This window comes from Dama dama, chromosome 8 (genome assembly GCF_033118175.1).
Source record: "Dama dama isolate Ldn47 chromosome 8, ASM3311817v1, whole genome shotgun sequence".
Lineage (NCBI taxonomy): Eukaryota > Metazoa > Chordata > Mammalia > Artiodactyla > Cervidae > Dama > Dama dama.
Genome location: NC_083688.1, coordinates 11,015,568 through 11,035,758, shown reverse-complemented (window position 1 = coordinate 11,035,758; position 20,191 = coordinate 11,015,568). Strand labels below are relative to the sequence as shown.

The following is a 20,191-nucleotide window of genomic DNA, read 5'->3' as shown; positions in this document are numbered from 1 at the left end:
GCCATAAAGAAGGCTAAGTGCCAAAGAATCGATGTTTTTGAACTGTGTTGAACAGGACTCTCCTCAGTCCTTTGGACTGCAAGATCAAACCAGTCAGTCCTAAAGGAAATCAGTCCTGAATATTCATTGCAAGGACTCATGCACCTGATGTGAAGAACTGACTCATTGGAAAAGACCCTGATGCTAGGAAAAGTTGAAGGCGGAAGGGGACAACAGAGAATGAGATGGTTGGATGGCATCACCGACCCGATGGAGATGAATTTGAGCAAGCTCCAGAGGTTGGTAATAGACAAGGAAGCCTGGTGTGCTGCAGTCCATGGGGTTGCAGAGTCAGACACAACTGAGAGACTGAACCAAGACACTGGAAAAAAAAACTGATTTTATGTCAAACAATAAACAGCTGTCCCTTACCCCACCTATTCCTTATCCCAACTCCCAGCTCCTTGAGGCAACCACTTCCAAACCTTTTCCCTAAAATATGCATATTTCTAAATAATATACTTTAAAAGATAGTTTTATTTAATTTTTGACTGTCCTGGGTCTTTGTCGCTATGCTGGCTTTTCTCTAGTTGGCGCACAGGCTCCTCACTGTGGTAGCTCCTCTTGCTGTGGAGCGCAGGCCCTAGGTCACGAGGGCTTCAGGAGTTGGGGCCACAGGACTCCAGAGCACAGGCTCCATAGTTGTGGTGAGGGCTTAGTTGCTCTGCAGCATGTGGGATCTTCCAGCATCAGGGATCAAACTGGTGTCTCCTGCATTGGCAGGCAGGTTCTTTACCACTGAGCCACCAGGGAAGCCCTCAATAATATAATTTCTGTTCATTTGTAGTTTCAGATATTTTAGGGATGTCCCCTCAGACATACACACCTTTCCGTCTTCTGATTATAATTTGTTAAACCATTGAACAGCGACATTATAATGACTGTAAACAGTAGTTACAGCTGAGCCATATGTGGTGATTACATTTGTTTTGGGGTAACCAATCCAGGTTTGAGGAGGATAGGGAAAAGGTAAAACTTAAGAGCACTTGACACGTTTGAACGTAAAAAAGGAGATTTATACTTCCGATAGACTCTGACACTGAATTATTGCACAATACTTATACCAAAAAAGTAAGCATGTGAAAAACAAGGCAATTATGAACCACAGGGAATTCTGAAATGTGCAACGGTTGTAAGCAAAGGCTTGCGGAGCCTCTACTTTGTACTTGATACCTTTCTAATATACGTAATTACCTACAGAGAGTGATATAACTGTTACATACAATACATATCAGCGCTTCCCTGATGGCTCAGTTGGTAAAGAATCCGCCTGCAATGCAGGAGACCCCAGCTCAATTCCTGGGTTGGGAAGATGCACTGGAGAAGGGACAGGCTACCCACTCCAGTATTCTTGGGCTTCCCTCGTGGCTCAGCTGGTAAAGAATCCGCCTGCAATGTGGGAGACCTGGGTTCGATCCCTGGGTTGGGAAGATACCCTGGAGAAGGGAAAGGCCACCCACTCCAGTATTCTGGCCTGGCGAATTCCATAGACTGTATAGCCTATGGGGTCCCAAAGAATTGGACACGACTGAGTGACTTTCACTACAATACAAGGAAAAGAAAGGCAGCTTGATCTCAAGTTAGTCACTTGAACTCCCAGGGACATTTTCCTGAGGGACAGCAATTCCAACTTCACAAGGTTGATGTGAGGATGAAATGAGCTATTATTGTATGCAAAGTGCTCAGTACAGTGCCTGGCCCATTTAAGTCCCAATTCGCAAGAGTTGTTTTTAAGGAGAGGGTACTTTCAATCAGCTGTATGTCAAAAGGGAAAGCGTCAATAAATCTAATCCAAATGAACTTTTTTTGGGGGGCGGGGAGGGAAGAGCAGACACACAGTGCCTCTTTTACAATGAAAATATTAAAGTCGAAAGTTGTGATTTTTTCCCTTCTAACAAGTCAATTTCTAACCAGGACAGGACCTGCATTGAAACTAAAAGTTCAAGGAAAAAAACAATCACAGAATACATTTTAAGTTATTTTACATCATATTCATTTTTCCAAGAGTAGCTGACATCAAGAATCCTCCTGGTGCTAATAAAACTTCCCTGCTGTACATATATAGATCCCTCATATTAGCACTGTCCACTGTAACTTTCTGCAATTATAAAAAAGTTCTATAAATTTCTGAATTTGCATAGCCCCCAAACCATAGGCACTAGCTGCTTTTGACTACTGAGGACTTGCAATGTGGCTAGTAAAATTGAGGAAGTTCATTTTACATTTTTAAATTAAATCTAAATAGCCACAAGTAGCTACTGACCACCATACTGGACAGGTCAGCTCTATGTGATTTGGTTGCTCAAATGCCCGTGAAAATCTACATCATTATGCGCAAGTTGTTATTGTGCAGTTAATCATGTTTAATCAGTTACACTAGCTTTTGAAATGATACATCGTTAAACTTAGTGTAAGTATCTCTAGAGCTGTATTGTACTCAAAAATCTTGGTTTCAAATTAGGATATTAAAAGATCCATCCCATGTCTCACATACCGTACAATATAATTTTTTAAAAATCCAGTGATTCTTGAAACATAAATATCTAACAAAAACCAATCAACTCTTTTTGATTTGTCTAGAACAGCCACTGTTCCACACAAAAAACAAAAACAAAACAACAAACAACAAAAAATGAACAGCTGGCACATACCAGGACTTCTTGACATCACTGAAGTCCTAGTCTTCCCCAGGTCTACAGGCATGGGGTCATTTTGCCCTTCCCAACACAGCAGGTGCTCCCTTTTAAAAAAGCAGGGAGTGCGTAGAAAATAAGTGGCCTGTTTTATAAAACTCTAAATTTATTCAAAGTGTTAAAAGACTTCACTCTCCCCTCCAAAATACTTTACATTTAAAAAAAAGAAAATCAAAACCCTTTCCTGTTTTTTCAGCCATTGTACAAGCTGCTGTTGTCCTTTCTGGGGACCAGCCTCCACCCCTCCAACCCTCTTCCCCTTCCCTCCCTTCACTCTCAATATTGCTGTAGGTTTGTTTATAAAGCCCTCCTTCCCCTCTCCCCGCAAGTCTTGCCCTGCGGGCACAGCTACCTTTCCAGATTTCAGGCCCTTGGCTGCAGGTGAGGCAGCTGGATGGGGGAGACTGCAGACAAGGCCTAAAGGACAGAATGCTTTGTGCTTCTGGGAGAAAGGCTGATTGGCTTTTTTCTTGATCAAGCGGAGGAGCCCTGTTTTTGTTTTTGCCCCATGGGCACCTGTTCAGGGCCAAATATTTGGCTTGGGGTTGCCCGTGGCTGGGTAGCCCTGCCCCTTCTCCAGTTTCCCCCAGGCATAGGTCCATGACAGCTGGGTCTGACTGTACATTGTGTCCGCCTGTGGGTCGGGAAGGACGGGAAGAGTGGCAGAGGACTAGAGCAGGGCTCGATGGAGCCCGACTTCTCAGCGTATATGGACACCCAACACGCAGGGGAGGAAGTTTTGGTTTTGGAGAAGCAAACCCAGGGTCAGCCAGGACCATGGGAAGTAGGGATGAGGGGGAAGGTCTGACCGCATGGCTGTGGGGTGAGCAATGTTCCTTCTGATAAAAACCCCTCTCCTCTCTTCCATCTATCCCACCCTCATCCTGTAGGTCCCAGGATGATTCCAGAAAAGAGGGGGGCACAAAGGGGAGAAGGGTTCTGTTCTGCTGATGAGGAAAAGGCAGGAGGTGACAGAGTACTTGGGGCTGGGAGAGGCCTGCTGGAGCACGCGGTCGTTACGGCTTCCCTGTTCCAAGAGGGAGGTTGGGGGGCCGGGAACCAGGCCCTCAGAGGCTTCACCAGCTCTGCTCCTTGTCCTTGACTAGTAAGACTGTGTGCTGGCCCCCGCTGGACACAGTTAAGACCACACGGTTCTCCAGCTGTTTGCCTGTCATCTCCACGGGGCTCCAGGCATCTTCATCCTGTCCCGTGCCCAGCTGGTAGTTGGTGCCCATGCCCCAGGCAAAAACACGACCTACAGGGGAGAGAAACAGGGGCAGCTGTCTCGAGGATCCCCAGCCCCAGCTTTCTGCAGGGTGAGAAGCCTGGGACATGAGGGTGCCTTCTGGGGTTGGTCTGAGGCAGCCTGGCAATGTCCCAGCCTCAGAGAAGCTGGGAGGAGGCAAGGAGACGATGGACAAAAAAGAGCTTTGTCAACCAGAGACCACAGCTGTTATGCATCGACAGAGACTTCTCCCTGCTCCCAAGCAGAGGGTTCAAGGCCTCACAATGACTGGTCATTCCCCAAACCCTTACATCACCTCCATTCCCTGAACCACCTGCCTTTGAGACTATTCTAGACGTTCTCCTTTTCTCACCATTAAGGACTAAACCTTCAAGGTGCAGGAAAAGCCCCACTTCCTCAGGAACTCTTTCCAGATAGTCCCGGATCAAGCACCTCTGCCAGCCTGCTTTCTCAAGACCTCCAAGTCTGTTCCCCCGGGCTTTAGTGACCACTTGTCCACACCCTCCTCTGCTGTGCTTGCCAGGACCCCAACTACTAAGCTTTCTTTCTCCTAATGATATTGTAAGTACAACTCCCTGGGAAGCTGGCAGTTACTAGGTTGTATATAAAAAGGGTCACCAAGGTATAAAACGTGAAGGCATGCCTGTGTTAGGAGTCTGGAGACCTGGGTTCCAGTCCTTCTGCCTGTCCTTGCCTGTGTGTTCAGTTGTATCTGACTCTTCCTGACTCCATGGACTGTGACCCGCCAGGCTCCTCTGTCCATGGACTTTCCAGGCAAGAATACTGGAGTGCATTGCCATTTCCTCCTCCAGGGGATCTTCCCCACCCAGGGATCACACCTACGACTCCTGTATCTCCTGCGTTGGCAGGTAGAATCTTTACCACTGAGCCACCTGGGAAGCCTTGCCTATCTGGGCCTCAGTAATTAATATATCCCCTTGGCTACAACACATTAAAATAATTTTAATAATGTGTTTACCCACTTTATGTCATCGAAGCCTGAGCTTCTAACAATCAGGACAAGAATAACGTCATCACAAATACTGCTCTCCACATCTCAGTTCCATCGAATGGTGGGCAACGGAGCCTGCTAGGCACTGTGATAAGAATCATGACCCCCAGGCCCCAACCAGACCGACTGTGGGCGGTCCCACTCACCATCCTTGGTCACAGCATACCCCACAGAGGCGCCACAAGCCACTGAGGAGACCGTGGGCAGCCTGGAGATGAGGGTGGGTACACTCTTCTCCTCAGCACCTTCCCCAAGGCCCAGCCGCCCGTACTCAGCCCGGCCCAGGCTGTATGCTTTTCCTGTGGGAGGAGGGAGAGGGACGAATAGCAGAGGGCATGCTCCAGGTAGGCCAGGTGAGCACCGATATTCATGGGAGTGGGTCCCTCAATCCCAAGGTGGTGAGGAGATCTGCAGTGTCTCTTTCAGTGTGGAGGGAGGCCTGGGAGAACCTCCATAGGTCCCCACTGAACTCCCAGGTGGAAGACTCACCAGGATGCTGGCGAGTGGGGTGACCCTCATGGACCCACAATTAGCCCAATCCATGGAGCAGGCCCAGGTTCCAAGCACTGCTGCTAACAGAGTGGGGCCAGGCCTGTGCCCAGGGAACACCCCACCCCCACCCCAGAGATGGATCGAGACCCCCCTACCTTCTGAATCCATGCAGACTGTATGGTGCTGGCCCCCAGAGAAGCCCACCCAGGACTTGGTGGAGTTCTTGAAGGACGTTAGGTTCTGAGGTATAAAACAAGATTCTGTGCCTTGGGTTCCTGGGGAGGGAAGGCCAGGATGGGGGTGTCAGGGGTAACACTGTCCAAGGAATTGCCTTCTTCATCCCCTCCCTCATCACATCTGCTCATCACAACTAGAAAAAGCCACAGTGCAGCAACGAAGACCCAGCACAACCAAAAATAAATAAATAAATAAATATTAAAAACAACAACAACTGAGGCTCTGAGAGGTTAGGTGACCCCCACACGGAGGGGGCACAATGAATGAGTGGTGGAGGCAGGACTACAACCCAAGTCACTCTGGACTACGCTGGATGATGGGCTTGGGACTCACCAAGTTGATGGTAGTTGGAGAGGCCGAAGCCATATACGTGGCCCTCAGAGGAGATGGCGAAGGTGAAGTAGGCACCGCAGAAGGCATCCTGGAATCTGACATGGCCCCGGCTTCCCCTGGATTTCAGCATCACACACTTGGGGACCAGGAGTCGTTCTGCAGGCAGAGAGGTCAGGGTCAGCAGCACACACACAGCCTCTCCTCTCTGCCCCATTGTGTCTCCTTCACTGCTGAAGCCCTCGCAGGGAGCCCAAGCAAGGACTCTTCTCCATAGAATACAGAAGAGGTAACTGAGGCCAACAGAGGCCAGGTGCCCCACTCAGACTCCCACAGCCATAGAGGTAACATTTACATGGAACTTACTGTGTGTCAGACAGCCTTCTATATGAACTCGGTTCACTTCACAACAACCCAGTGAGGCAGGTAGTTTAGAGATGAGGAAACTGTGTCTGGGGGCCCACGGCCAGTAAGGGGTAGAGCCAAGATTCAACTCTGAGGTAGTCTGGGGATTCCATAACTATCACTGCAGGTCCACCTGATGCAAGCCTGAACACAAGAGAATCCCTTCTGCCTTTGACCTTCAGCAGGGGATGGCTTGCCAACTTGCCCCACCAGAGGAACCTAAGCTACCTACTGTTAGGGAAATTAAAATGGAGGTAGTCTTGTTCAGGCTTCAGAAGTAGGGAGCGGGCCTCTGACTGACATCTGACCTTGCCTGGACCCTGCTTGGACTACATGCCTACTTGTGAACACACCAATTGTTACCAGTAAGTCAAGTGGCACTTAAGAAAGGGAGTGGGTCCTGGAATTTCTTAAGCCCCTGGAGGTCTGGCCAACGCCCTGAGGTCAGAGGAAATCTTATGACACACAGGTGAAACCAATAGCATTTTGTTTGTGTGTGATGAGTGGTTTCTTTTGTTAACGAATCCTTTGAACCTAAACTGAAACTAAATCAGCAAAACACCTACCAAAGGGCTTCCCTGGTGGCTCAGTGGTAAAGAATCTGCCTGCCAGTGCAGGAAGCTTGGGTTCAATCCCTGATCCCAGAAGATCCCACATGCGGTAAGCTCATGAGCCACAACTACTGAGCCTGTGCTCTAGAGCTTGGGAGCCACAACTACTGAGCCCATGAGCTAAGACTACTGAAGCCTGCGTGCCCTTGAGCCTGTGCTCCGCAACAAGAGAAGCCACTGTAATGAGAAGTTGAGTACCACGACTAGAGAGTAGCCCCCGCTTGTCACACTAGAGAAAAGCACATGCAGAAATGAAGACCTAGCACAGACAAAAAATAAATTAAAAACAAACAAACAAACACCTACCAAGGCCCTGACGGCCACCACGATTGGCAAATAATTCAGGTACGCGGCCCAGTTGGCCCTGCTCCCCGGAGCCCAAAGTATAGAGGTCGCCATCAACTGTCAGCATCACCAAGTGGTCGTTTCCTAAGGGTGAGAAGAATGCAGAGGATGCCGGGCTTGGCTGTAAGGCCCAAGGCTGAGCCAGACCCAGAAGAAGGTTCTCCAACTCCTGCCCAGAGCGAGAACCCAGACTCACCTGAGGCCACCTTCACCACGGGCATACTCAGCTGCACCTGCAGAGGCACCATGCTCTTTTTCATGGGCTCCAAGAGCCCGATCACACCATTATTGTCCTGGAAGGGAGGGCGGGTCAGTTTTCAGCCAGCCCTGCCTGTCTCATACCAGCCAGATCCAGCTTTGCAGGCACCCCCAGAGCTGTGTGGTGAAGGGCACTGGTGCCAGGTGAGGATGGAGAGGGGGGCAGGAGGTAGGCCACATAGTGAAATACTCATGAGTGAAATCATGTGGTCTGTGATTTGCATTAAAATATCACAAAAGAGTTAGGGAATGGAAGGGAGTGAAAATCAAACAAGTTTGGTCATAAGCTGGTAATTGTTCAGGCAAGTAAATAAGAGTTCAAAATAGCATTCTGATTACTCTTAGATGTTTGAAATTCTCCATTAAAAAGTGTTAAAAGAGCTCCAATGAGGAAATATCAGATTCCTTTATTTCTGACATTTCAAAATAAATTGAATAATAAAGTACCAAAACAATTTTAATGCTGATCTGCTGTTTAAACCACACTCTCCTGTCTTGAAAATTCTGAGATATGCCTCTGAGAAGTGTGGAAGGAGACTGGGAAGGGGACGGGGGAGGTTAAAAGGGAGGAGATGGGTCAGCAGGCTTCTTGGCTCAGCCAAAGACCAAAGGTATCCCTGACGCACCCCTTTTCCGTGACCAACATCATAACATCAGATTCATAGGAACAGTCAGTAGTGTGCACAGGCCTGGATGAAGAACCAGAAACCTGGGTCTGGGTCCAAGCTCTTCCCAAGGTCTCAATCTCTCCACAAGTACAACAAGGGCATGGAGATGGGACCCCACCAGCTATATTTAATTCTGCTTACCAGCTCCACAGCCATCCTCCAGACCCAGTCTTACCCGGAAGGAGCCCCAGAGGAAGACACGGCCATCCTCGGTGAGGGCTGCTGTGTGACTGTCTCCTGCTGACACCTGTACCACCTTCTCTTGCAGGTCCACTTTCCCAGGGACCATCTCTGAGCCCTCCACTGACGTATCCCTTCCCAGAGCACCCTCGTCATTGCAGCCGAAGGAGTAGACCTGTGCAGAGGATGCCCCCATTAGTGCGAGGTCTGGCCTCTCAGTATCTTCATGTCTAGGCCACACCCTGCTTATCTAGCCAGCTCCATCTCTACAGAGTAACGCATATGGTTCAGAGCTCCTTCCCCAGGTCCCCCAGTCCCAGGTCCTGTCCCATCTGGTGCCACCCTGACCTACCTGGCCACTTTTGCTTAGGCACACAGTGTGCATGCCCCCAGCCTCAGCCTGCACGATGTCTTCTGGAATGGACACTAGGGCTGGCTTCTTCCTCTCCATCACATTCTCGCCCAGCCCCAGCTGGCCCACGTCGCCCTGGCCCAGTGTCAGCACCATACCTGGTTCTGTGCCGTGGGACCTATGGGAGACTGAGGGGTAAAGAAGATAGCCCCTAAGTGTGCAGGATGACAAGAGAGAGGAGAGGCTGCTGCACAGGCTGTGGGATAACACAGACCTGGGTTCAAATCCATGCCCTGCCACAAAACATTAGTCAGACTTCTCCAAGCCTAAGCGTCCTCATCTGTGAAACGATGGTAAGAAAAGTACCTATCTCATAGAATGTTTGTGAAGATTAAAAACTGAGCACATTAGAGACTTCCCTGGCGGTCCAGTGGTTAAGACCCTTCCAATAGAGGGGTGTGTAGGTTCAATCCCTGGTGGGGGAACTAAGATCCAACATGCCTCATACCCAAAAAACCAAAACAAAAAACAAGGAATACTGAAACAAATTCAATGAAGACTTTAAAATATGACTCACATAAAAAAAATTTTAATTTTAAATTAAAAACCAAAAATCCCCAGCACATTTTTTTTTCTTTAAATCTGTATTTATTTATTTGGCTATGCTCGGTCCCAGTGCAACATGCAGGGTCCTTAGTTGTGGCCTGTGGGATCTACTTCCCTGTTGAGGAATGGAACCCTGGCTTCCTTCACTGGGAGCACAGAGTCTTAGCCACTGGACTACCAGGAAAGTGCCCACCTAAGCACATTATTAATGTGAGTGGAAGGAAATGGCAATAATATACTTGATACAGAGAAAAAAATCCAGGTGGGGAGGGGAAGTGGGGGCACAAGATAGCTTTTCCGATTGTCTGTTCTCGGTCAGGAACCAACTAATAGGGCATAATAACATCTAACAGTGCTTACTCTACGAATGTTAAATTGATTTGCAGCCCCACACATTATGCTATAGGCCTTCCATTTCAGGCTCCCATTTTATAGAAAAGGAGAACAGAGCCTCAGAGTGTCCTAAGAGCTAATATCGAGTAGAGTTTGCAGTGAAACCAAACCGAGGAGGCCTACATGGTCAGAGCACAGTCCTCAGTCTCCATCCTCAGGCTATGACTTAACCACTGGACACAGGCACACTGACCCCCACTCCACTTCTATTGGGGAGCAGACATGCAGCTGAAGAGGAAAGGGAGGAGTAAGAGACCATACAGGCATTTGCGAAGAGGTACGCGCCAATCAGTGTGCGGCGCTGGGCCAACCGCCGGCCAACGGGGGGCGGGGCCACCAGCACCCCGGACAGCCAATGGCGTCCAGCCCCTCCCCCTGGGGGTGTGGCCACGGCTGCCAGGTCGGCTGCAGCTGCGCAGAGGGCGCTCTGGGCAGGCAGCCACCTGGTCGGGCCTTCTGGTCAGGAGGGCACAGCCCGCAGGCACCTTGGCAGGAGCGGGCGCCTGGAACACGGCGGGAGGCAACGGCCCTCACTGCCTGGTTACGAGGGTCTGCAAAAGACAGACACTGTCTGAGTGTGGGTCCACACTCTCCCCACCCTCCCAGACTGGGGGTGGCTCTCCTCCCTGACTCCCTCCAGGGTCCCCGCAGAGAGGAGACCAAAGGCACGTCTCTCGAATGCTAACCAGGACACGAGCTCATTTTCCTCATGGCAGCCCGGTGAGGTTGCCCGTTTTGAATGGGGTATTCTAAGTTCAGTGAGGTTAGTGATTTGCCACAGTTATACAGCTAGAAAGTGGCAGAGCCAGGAGTGAACCCAGTCTGGAGGTCAATGGCCTTAACTAGGCATTACTGCCTAGGGCAAAGCCTTAGGGTCTAGTTTTTCACCGGTACCTGAGGGCTTTTAAGCAAGTCTCTGCCCCTTTATCATTCCCAGAGGATGGGAATCAGTGAGCTACAGAAGACCCTCATGGTGGGTGGAGTTCCTGTACTTTCTGGCCCCTTGGCTTCAAATCTCAGGGAGGAAGGAGCCCAGTACCAGATTCTGGGGATGCCAAGAGGCCACCCACACTAAGGGCCAACTTACCCTTCACCTTCTTGCTTTTGGGGAGGGCATCTTCTGGGGGAGACCTTCTCTTAGCTATACGCTTGGGTGGCATCTTCTTGTCCTGAAAAACCCAGGCAAAGACTCCATGTCAGAAATGGCTCTATTCAGCCAATATTTATCAAAAACCCTTAAAAAAGTGAAAAGAAATGCCTAGCAATTCCACTTCTCGGAATTTACTTGAGAAGAACCAAATAATAAATAAACCCAAATATTAAGTTTCACTAATATTCTCTACTGTATTCTTCGTAACATTAAAAAAACAAAAACAACAAAAAATGGAACAACCCATGTACTTAGGAGTAGGGGATTGGCTAAATATGTGGCATACTGATGATAAAACAGTATGAAGCCATTAAAAGTGATGTTTTCAGAGATTTATTTACTGAATCATTGTCAAGTAACATAAACAGACTGAAAAACAGGCTATCATCCTACTTGTGGAAAAGAAAAAGCATACACAGATAAAAATATGTGGAAGGAAATACATTCAATATTAATAATGGTAACCTCTGGAAAATGGGATTATGGACAACTTTTACTTTTTTCTTTATATCTTAATCTAAGATACAAACAGCATGACATGTATTTTTAAATTTTATTATTAAAAAATTAAAACACTGAAGAACATTCAATGAACATCACAACTCCACCCAACCCCAACATAACCACTAGTAAGTCTGGTGATACATTACTGTTATAATCAGACCACACAAACACACACTGACAGCTATATTTTCATTAAATAAAACCAAACCAGACGACTTCCTCAATCGCAGTCCAGTCGTCAGGAACCTACCTGCCAATGCAGGGGACAGAGGTTCGATCCCTGGTGCAGGAAGACTCCACATGCTGTGGCAACTAAGCCCATGCACCACAACTACTCTGCCTGCATGCCCAAGAGCCCACGCTCACAACGAGAAACCACTGCAATAAGAAGCCCGTGCACCGCAACAGAGTAGCCCAGACTCACTGCAACTAGAGAAAGTCCGTAGGCAGTAATGAAAACCCAGCATAGCCAAAATTCAAATAAATTTAAAAAACAAAACCATCTGTGCCCTTTGATCCAAAATGTCACCACTCCTAGGAGGAACCTGGCTTTCCTTTAAACCCATCCAACAAGAGAAAAACATTGCATATACACTCACACTATCATACAAACACCTGGGGGAAAGGAAATCACCTCTGGGTGACATGAAGGCTTGTGGCAGCTCGCAGGATCCAGGGCAGCTGAGCTGTCAGTGCTGACTGCCTCCTTGCTTCAACTAACTGCTGTTGCCTTCTCACGGCCGCTGAGAACAGACACTCTGCCCTATTGTCTCAATTTCAACCCAGCCCAAATTGGGTCAAAAGCCCTTTTTCCTCCACATAAGCAGTTTCTGAAAGAAATCTTTACTGAGCCCTGGTTTTTAAGGTTATGAAAGACGGCTGTCTAAGCCTTAAGGCTCCCAAACTCTGTGATCCCTCTGAAACTGATAGCAGGGCCCAGGCAATTTGCAACTATCCAGATGCAAAAGCGGTAGAGCAAGTGGTGGTTAAGAGGAGCCAGGCTATCTGTGTACTCAGCTACTTTCTGGCTGTTTGACCTTGGACAAAGTTACTTAAGTCTCTTCACCATTCAGTTTCCTCCTCAGTAAAATGGGGATAGTAATTACTCAAAATCACTGTGGATGGTGAGTGCTGCCATGAAATGAAAGACCCTGATGCTGGAAAAGATTGAAGGCAAAAGGAGAAGGGAGCGGGAGAGGATGAGATGGTTAGATAGCATCACTGACTCAGTTCAGTTCAGTTGTTCAGTCATGTCCACCCCTTTGCAACACCATGGACTGCAGCACGCCAGGCTTCCCTGTCCATCACCAACTCCTGGAGCTTACTCAAACTCATGTCCATCGAGTCAGTGATGCCATCCAACCAACCATCTCATCCTCTGTCGTCCCCTTCTCCTCCCGCCTACAATCTTTCCCAGTGTCAGGGTCTTTTCAAATGAGTCAGCTCTTCACATCAGGTGGCCACAGTATTGGAGTTTCAGCTTCAACATCAGTCCTCCCAATGAATATTCAGGACTGATTTCTTTTAGGATGGACTGGCTGGATCTCCTTGCAGTCCAAGGGACTCTCAAGAGTCTTCTTCAACACCACAGTTCAAAAGCATCAATTCTTTGGCGCTCAGCTTTCTTTATAGTCCAACTCTCACGTCCATACATGACTACTGGAAAAACCATAGCCTTGACTAGACGGACCTTTGTTGGCAAAGTAATGTCTCTGCTTTTTAATATGCTGTCTAGGTTGGTCATAACTTTTCTTCCAAGGAGTAAACGTCTTTTAACTTCATGGCTGCAGTCACCATCTGCAGTGATTTTGGAGCCCCAAAATAAAGTCTGCCACTGTTTCCACATCTATTTGCCATGAAGTGATGGGACCAGAAGCCATGATCTTAGTTTTCTGAATGCTGAGCTTTAAGCCAACTTTTTCACTCTCCTCTTTCACTTTCATCAAGAGGCTCTTGTTTAGTTCTTCTTCGCTTTCTGCCATAAGGGTGGTGTCACTGACTCAATGGACATAAATTTCAGCAAACTCCGAGAGATAGTGGAGGATAGAGGAGCCGGGCGTGCTGCAGTCCATGAGGCTGCAAAGAGACATGACTGAGCAACTGAACAACAATAGTACCTACACCTTGTTATGACTATGACTAAATGAGCTAATACTGTAAAAGTAATTACAGGGTGGTTCAATCCCTGGGTCGGGAAGATCAACTGGAGGAGGGCATGGCAACCCACTCCAGTATTCTTGCCTGGAGAACCCCATGGACAAAGGAGCCTGGTGGGCTACAGTCCATGGGGTCGCAAAGAATCAGACAAGACTGAAGCGACTTAGCATGCACACATACAATTACAGGGGAGGGTAGGGGCTCAATAATCAATGCTGGTGTTTAAACATCTAGGGTCTGTTCCAGGTGATGCTTGGGCACAGCTAATCTAATCTTACTACCTCCCCTCCATTTTATAGAAAAGGGATGGAGACTTTAACCAAGGCTATAAATGGCAAGAGAATTCTAAGAACCCTTCTTAGGCTCTACTGTGGGCCTAAATAGCACCTCATCCTTCCTTCCTTCCAGTAGGTCCTAGAGCCTCAGCCTCTCCAGCTCCCCGTTCCATGGTGTATGAACATGAGGTCAACAGCCTGGAATCTCCAGGCACATTTCTGCTGGCTACCCTGGGGGAGGACAACAAAGTGCCGAAGACAAGGAAGTAGCCAAAGGCCTGGAATGCCCCAAGGCTGTGTGGGCTGAGCCTCTGCAGGTTGAGCTTCTGCAGGCTGAGACTGGCCCAGTTTTGACTTTGTTGAGGTGGCAGTTCTGTGTTTCATGCAACTTTCATTCTCCGAGGGTGGCACTCCTCGCCTCCAACCGGCCTCTTTGAGACCCGTCTTCCCACACTAGAAATGCACCTTCACTGGGATCAGTTCAGTTGTGCAGTGTGGTGTGATGAACAGGCAAGGTGATATAGAAGGAATATTCCAGGGACACAACAATGTAAATGTATTTAATGCCACTGAACCATGTACAGTTAAAAATGGCTACAATGGTAAATTTTATGTTATGTATAGTTTATCACAATTAAAAAAAAAAGAGAGTAACTGGGATAGGGGAGGAGATATAGGTCAGATAGGTGACATCTGGGCTAAGACTTGAAATACTAGGCAGAGAAAGCCAGCAGGGGAAGGCCTGGACAAAAGCATGTGATGTGCTCAGGAACCTGGGGAGGCCAGCAGGGCTGCAGCTGGACAGTGATGGATCAGAGGCACAAGGGGAGCAGGGAACAGGTTGTACAAGGCCTAGTAGGGAAAACAGACAAGCATTAAGACGACTGTCTCATTAACAATTGTTCTGGAAGGGACTGGAAGAGGAGGCGATTGCAGGCATCCAAATGAGAGAAGTTGGTGACATGATTTGGTCTCAGGCAACAAAGAAAAATACACAATTTAGGAGACAGGCTTGCTTTGCCAGTGGATTAGATGTAGGGAATGAGGGTGGGGGAGGAACTCAGAATGACTTTTTCATCTAAAATACCCAGGGGATCCTGGGCAGGGCCCCCTTGATCCCCCTATGAACTTGGCCCAACACAAGGACTCCCAGGCTTTGGCTTAAGTACCTAGGTAGATGGTAAGACTTCAGTTACTGAGAAGACTGGGGGACAGACTGACAGGAAAGACCGGGAGGCCCGCCTCGCCAGGCGTTTTTGTCAAGTGTGAAGTGTGCGGGAGCTGACTGAGAAGGGATGTTAAGGTGGCAGAGCTGGATGGGTTAAGGAGTGTGGGATACACCAGGGACACACCCTTTCCAGTAAACAGCTCCTAACCCTTGGCCAGGTTGGCTGCGGTTCACTGGGTCTGGGGCCCTGTTCCACCAAAGGCATATTGGCCCCGTCAACTCATCAGAATGACCTGCAGCCGTCAGCTCTGCTGGGGAGGGAGACTGAGAAGGAGCTTGGAAAAGTACTCACAAGAAATTAAGTGAAAAAACAAAACAAAACAGGAAACAGAATGGTATCAGCACATCAGTGCTGCTGTTGGGTTGACCTATGGGAAAGGCCTGGAGTGGAGACAGAAAAACAAAGGTTATAGGAGGTATTCGGTGTCATGGATCATTAACCAAAAAAAAAAAACCAAAACATGTTATTCTGCTAGACACTCATGATCTTTTTTAAAAGACCTCCAGGGTCTGGTACTGACACAACTTCTGGCCTCACCTTATCTGCCACACCCTCCCTTCTCATAATCTTAGACTGCTTACTCTTCTCTCCATACCAAGTGCATCTCCATCCCACTCCAGCCCTATCCTACTGCAAGAACTTCTACTCAAAGTTGCCTGCATTGGTACACTACCTCAGATCCCTCTCTCAATCCTAAAGGAATCATAATCATTTAACCAATCTGCTTCTTCAGATGAGTCTCTTTGGGGCACTGGCCACACCTACCCTCTAACAACCTTTAACTTCTTGCAACAAGCTGAAGAGGGCTCTGTCACTCTTATTTAACAGCTGAGGGAACTGAGGCGCAGAGAAGTAGGTTTACTTGTTTAAGCTGGCACAGCCAGAAAAGAAAGCCAGGAATGGAATCCAGGTATATCTGATAATTAAAAGCAAAAGAACGGTTGGCTAAAGGCAGGTCATGATCCAGGCAGTGATCAAGGCAGCCTGGACAAGGCTCCCCAGGATTCCCTATGAACCTGGCCAAAGGCAAGGAGCAGAGGGTGGGAGCCTGCTGAAAGGAACAAGACGGTGGGTGAGAGCAAAGGGGAGACACGGAAGCAGTGAGGGCCTGGGAGAGTGGGCCAGGTGGGCAACAGATCTGCTGAAGCACGTGTGGAAGGACTGACCACAAGCACAGCTCCATGCCACGGTGCAGAGCGCACTGGCTCTCAAGTCCAGCCCACCTGAGTCCCCTCTGAACTTGAGAGTCTTCGTCTCTCAAAGGGAGGACTCCAGGCACTGCAGTGTCTATGAGCAATCCCGGAGGCAACTCGGGGGATGAGGGGGCACCTTCTAAAAGGTGGAGCCCTGTACCCATGACCCACATGCATGTTTTCTACCTCACAAATCAGTCCTTTGGACAGACTTCCTCTCTAACCACTCTGGGTGTGTTTTATTTATTTATTTATTTTATTTTTCTTAGTTCCTTGACCAGGGATTGAACCTGTGCCCTCTACAATGGAAATGTGGCATCTTAACCACTGGACCACCAGGGTAGTCCCTGGGTGTGTTTTCTTAACTAGACATCGAGAGTCTGGGCTGGGTATAAGTCCTAGTCTTGTCCCCACCCCTCACTCCCCAACAGACAAACACAGCTTCCATCTTCAAGGAGTTCACAGTCTGGAAGAAGAGTGTGATACAATCTCAGTAAGTCAGATACAGAGTCAACTTTCACTAACAGACTCCTAAGGTGAAGAACTGATGCTTTCCAATTATGGTGCTGAAGAAGACCCTCGAGAGTCCTGTGGACTACCAGGAGATCAAACCAGTCCATCCTAAAGGAGATCAACCCTGAATATTCATTGGAAGGACTGATGCTGAAGCTGAAGCTCCAATACTTTGGGCACTCGATGCAAAGAGCTGGCTCACTGGAAAAGACATTGATGTTGGGAAAGATTGAAGGCAGGAGGAGAAGAGGGCAGCAGAGGATGAGATGGTTAGATAGCAACACGGACACAATGGAAATGAATGTGAGCAAACTCTGGGAGATGGCGGAGGACAGAGGAGCCTGGCGTGCTGCAATCCATGGGGTTACCGAGTCGGACATGACTTAGCGACTGAACAACAACGTGTGCCAGTCAATCCTGGAATACTCACACTCTGCCCTCAAGAGGTGTGATTATCCTGGCTTTACAGACATGAAAGTGAAGGCTCAGGGGATGACAGCCCAGGTCTGCCGACCACACCCACCAGGACCAGAGCATCCCCCCATCCCCACTTCTCCCTGGGCCTGTTTCTTCATTTGGTAGACTAGACAGTCTACCAGGGCCCTTGTGTTCCTGCTGTGACCCCCCGTGACCTCATCTCTGCAAAGGGAGACGGTGATCTCTCCAACCACAGCAGCTGTCTCCACCCAGTCACCCCAATGTCAGGAGGCAGACACTTGCCAGACGCAAGGGCTGAAGAATCTCTTTGTGAGGAAAGTCCCCTGGGAGGGAAGGGAGGAGAGAGGTTCTGTTTGTCTGTCAACAAACACTGGGGGAGCAACTCCTTCCTGCCTGATGTCAGGCACAGAACTGGTAGACCTCACCCAAGAGATCCTTACCAGGATCCCCCTTCAATACAGAGGGGGTGATGGTGGTTTAAGTTGCTAAGTTGTATCCGATTCTTGGTGATCCCATGGACTGTAGCCTGCGAGACTCCTCCGTCCATGGGATTTTCCAGGCAGGAATACTGGAGTGGGCTGCTATTTCCTTCTCCAGGGGATCTTGCCCATCCAAGGATCAAACCTGGGTCTTCTCCATCACAGGCAGATTCTTAACCAACGGAGCTACCAGGGAAGTCCAAAAATACAGAGGGAGCCTAGGCTTAAGTGCATTCATTTATTCCAGCAGAATGAGGCTACACCTTACCCCAGGTATTAGAACCACAGCTTTACAGGATACTAGTAACTCTCTTACCTTCATCTTACAGTTAAGGACAAGGCCCAGGGGGATTAGGTGGATGGCCCAGGGGGATTAGGTGGATGGCCCAGGGGTAGCCAACTAGGAAGTTGCAAAGCTGAACAGGATTCCTGCTCTTGGGATGGCTTCCCAATAAGAGCATGGAGAACTCCTAGTTTACCTTTCCAGACTCCACTCTGATGTCCTTCTTGGGTAAAACCGTCGCTGCTTTCTCCGCCTCACCCAGCACTAGCACTCCAGACCTTCGGAGACCCAGCCCCTGCTCGATCATCTTGCTCTTCTTTTCCTGGTACCCTGTGCGCCAGACTTAAACACCGTGGTACCTCTGATGACAACACTCACCCACGCCTTCCTGCGTTTGCACGTGCTGTGTTCCCTGCCTGGATCACCAGAAACCCTCCACCCTCGGTCCGCTGAATAACTCCTCTGTTCCTTCAAAACCCTGGCCAAGAGTCAGCTCAGCTGGAAAGCCATCCCTCATCCTCCTGCCCAGGCTTGGGTGAACGTCCGAGTTCCCCATCCACACTCCCTACACTCGACTTCTGCTATAGGCACTCAAGTAACACTTGGAGCACCTTGGTTAATAACCGCCAGGAGCAGCGAGCGCCCGGCTCCATGGGCACACGTTGGGGATCATCCTGGACAGTAACTGTGGCCCCACATGGGCCTCCCCAGGGGAGGCAGGGAGCTCGATCACGGCCACCCGGGGCCCTTTCACCATTTTCCCCAGCCCTGCACGCGCGACACGGAGGAGACCGCCAGCGACTAAATCTGCTGACAGATGAGTTGATGCGGAGTTCCCGGCACACCTCTGCCACTGGTCAACAGTCGTGGCGGTGCCTGTTGACGCTGAGATTTCGCTCCCTACGCAGACCCTCGGCAGCCTACCCTCGAGCTCCTCGAGCCGACCCTCGCCGGGCGGGATTCCCACCGTGCTCCGCAAACCGCATTCTCCAAACCAGTGATGGACTTTTAAAAATCACTTTTCCGCTCCGGAAACGCCGCACCGCCGGAGCGCCCGCCCCGGCCCGGGAGGCGCGCGGCTCTACGCACCGCGGGCGCCGAGGTCACTGCGGCCGCGCGCAAAACCCCGGCCGGCCGCGCTCGGGCCGTTTGAATCTCCCGCCCCCGCTGGCGGCGCGGGCCGGGCGTGCGAGGCGCGGCGGCGGAGGGGCCGCGCGGCCCTCGCTCGGGCGAGGCGGGGCCCGGGCGGGCGGGCTGGCTCCAGGGCGCCCCGCGGGGCTGCAGACCAGCTCGCCCGCACCCGCGCCTCCCAGCCGCGCTGGCTTCACGTGGGGCCGGCACCGCGCCACACGGACGCGCGCGGGCAACGGCCCCGGCCGGTCGCCGCCAGCCGGCGGCCCCGGGCTGTGCCCGCCCCGCGCGCCGCCCCCCGCCCCGACCCTCCGTGCGTGACTAGCCCGACCTACCTCGCTGCAGGTCCGCCACAAGGAACTCCTCCGCTCGCCGGCCCGGCCGCGAACTGCCCCAGAGCATGCGCTCTGCGGGCCTCCGGCCCCGACCCCGGGCCAGAAAAGAAAACAAAGAGCCCGGCGCCCCCTGGCGGCCGCCCCGGGAGGTGCCGGTGGCGCGATCCGGCTAAGGCGCTCGCCACCAGGCTCTTTCCGCCCTGGCCCGGGGTTACAGAGCGGGTGTGTGTTTTGAAGACCCTAAACTGGAACGAGTGGACTGACAACCAGAAAGACTGCTTGAAATCAGGGTTTGTCTGGGAAAAAAATATGGTATGGGAGGGACGGTACGGATAAAAGAGACACTGATCGTCCCTGCTCTCAAGGGGCTTTCCGTCAGAGAAAGATGAGAAGTCATAGACTATCGACAACTACTCAGGGCCGTGACAAGGGCTGTTGTGACAAGGGTACGCACAGGGCTATCCAGCTCAGCTGGGACTTAAGGAAGGCTGTCCAGGTTAAGCCCAAGAGGGCAGGGCATCCTAGGAGAAGCATCCTTGCGAGGACAGGGAGCGATGAGAGCCTCTGGTGGGTTGGGGAAACTGCCCAAGTCTGACTGGGGCAGAAGATGCCATGGGAGGGACTTAGCGGTTTTGTC

At 50.2% G+C, this 20,191-nt stretch overlaps 1 protein-coding gene across 4 annotated transcripts; it reads right to left on the bottom strand.

Annotated features, from left to right (window-relative positions):
* Positions 1-359: 359 nt before the first annotated feature.
* RCC1 (regulator of chromosome condensation 1) lies at positions 360-19,658 on the bottom strand. Of its 4 annotated transcripts, none has more exons than XM_061148371.1 (11): positions 19,555-19,658; positions 10,955-11,036; positions 10,353-10,418; positions 8,869-9,056; positions 8,512-8,691; positions 7,607-7,703; positions 7,372-7,494; positions 6,053-6,208; positions 5,638-5,757; positions 5,137-5,289; positions 360-3,987 (listed from the first exon to the last, which is right to left on the bottom strand). In XM_061148371.1, exons 2-11 carry the CDS (start codon positions 11,025-11,027, stop codon positions 3,809-3,811), a joined length of 1,335 nt encoding a protein of 444 aa, XP_061004354.1. In that variant the 5' UTR covers positions 11,028-11,036; positions 19,555-19,658; the 3' UTR covers positions 360-3,808. The 4 variants fall into 4 exon arrangements, with proteins under 4 accessions (XP_061004354.1, XP_061004356.1, XP_061004357.1 ...); XM_061148373.1 differs by lacking the exon at positions 19,555-19,658 and adding an exon at positions 19,013-19,161; XM_061148374.1 differs by lacking the exon at positions 10,353-10,418.
* Between the last annotated feature and the right edge of the window lie 533 nt (positions 19,659-20,191).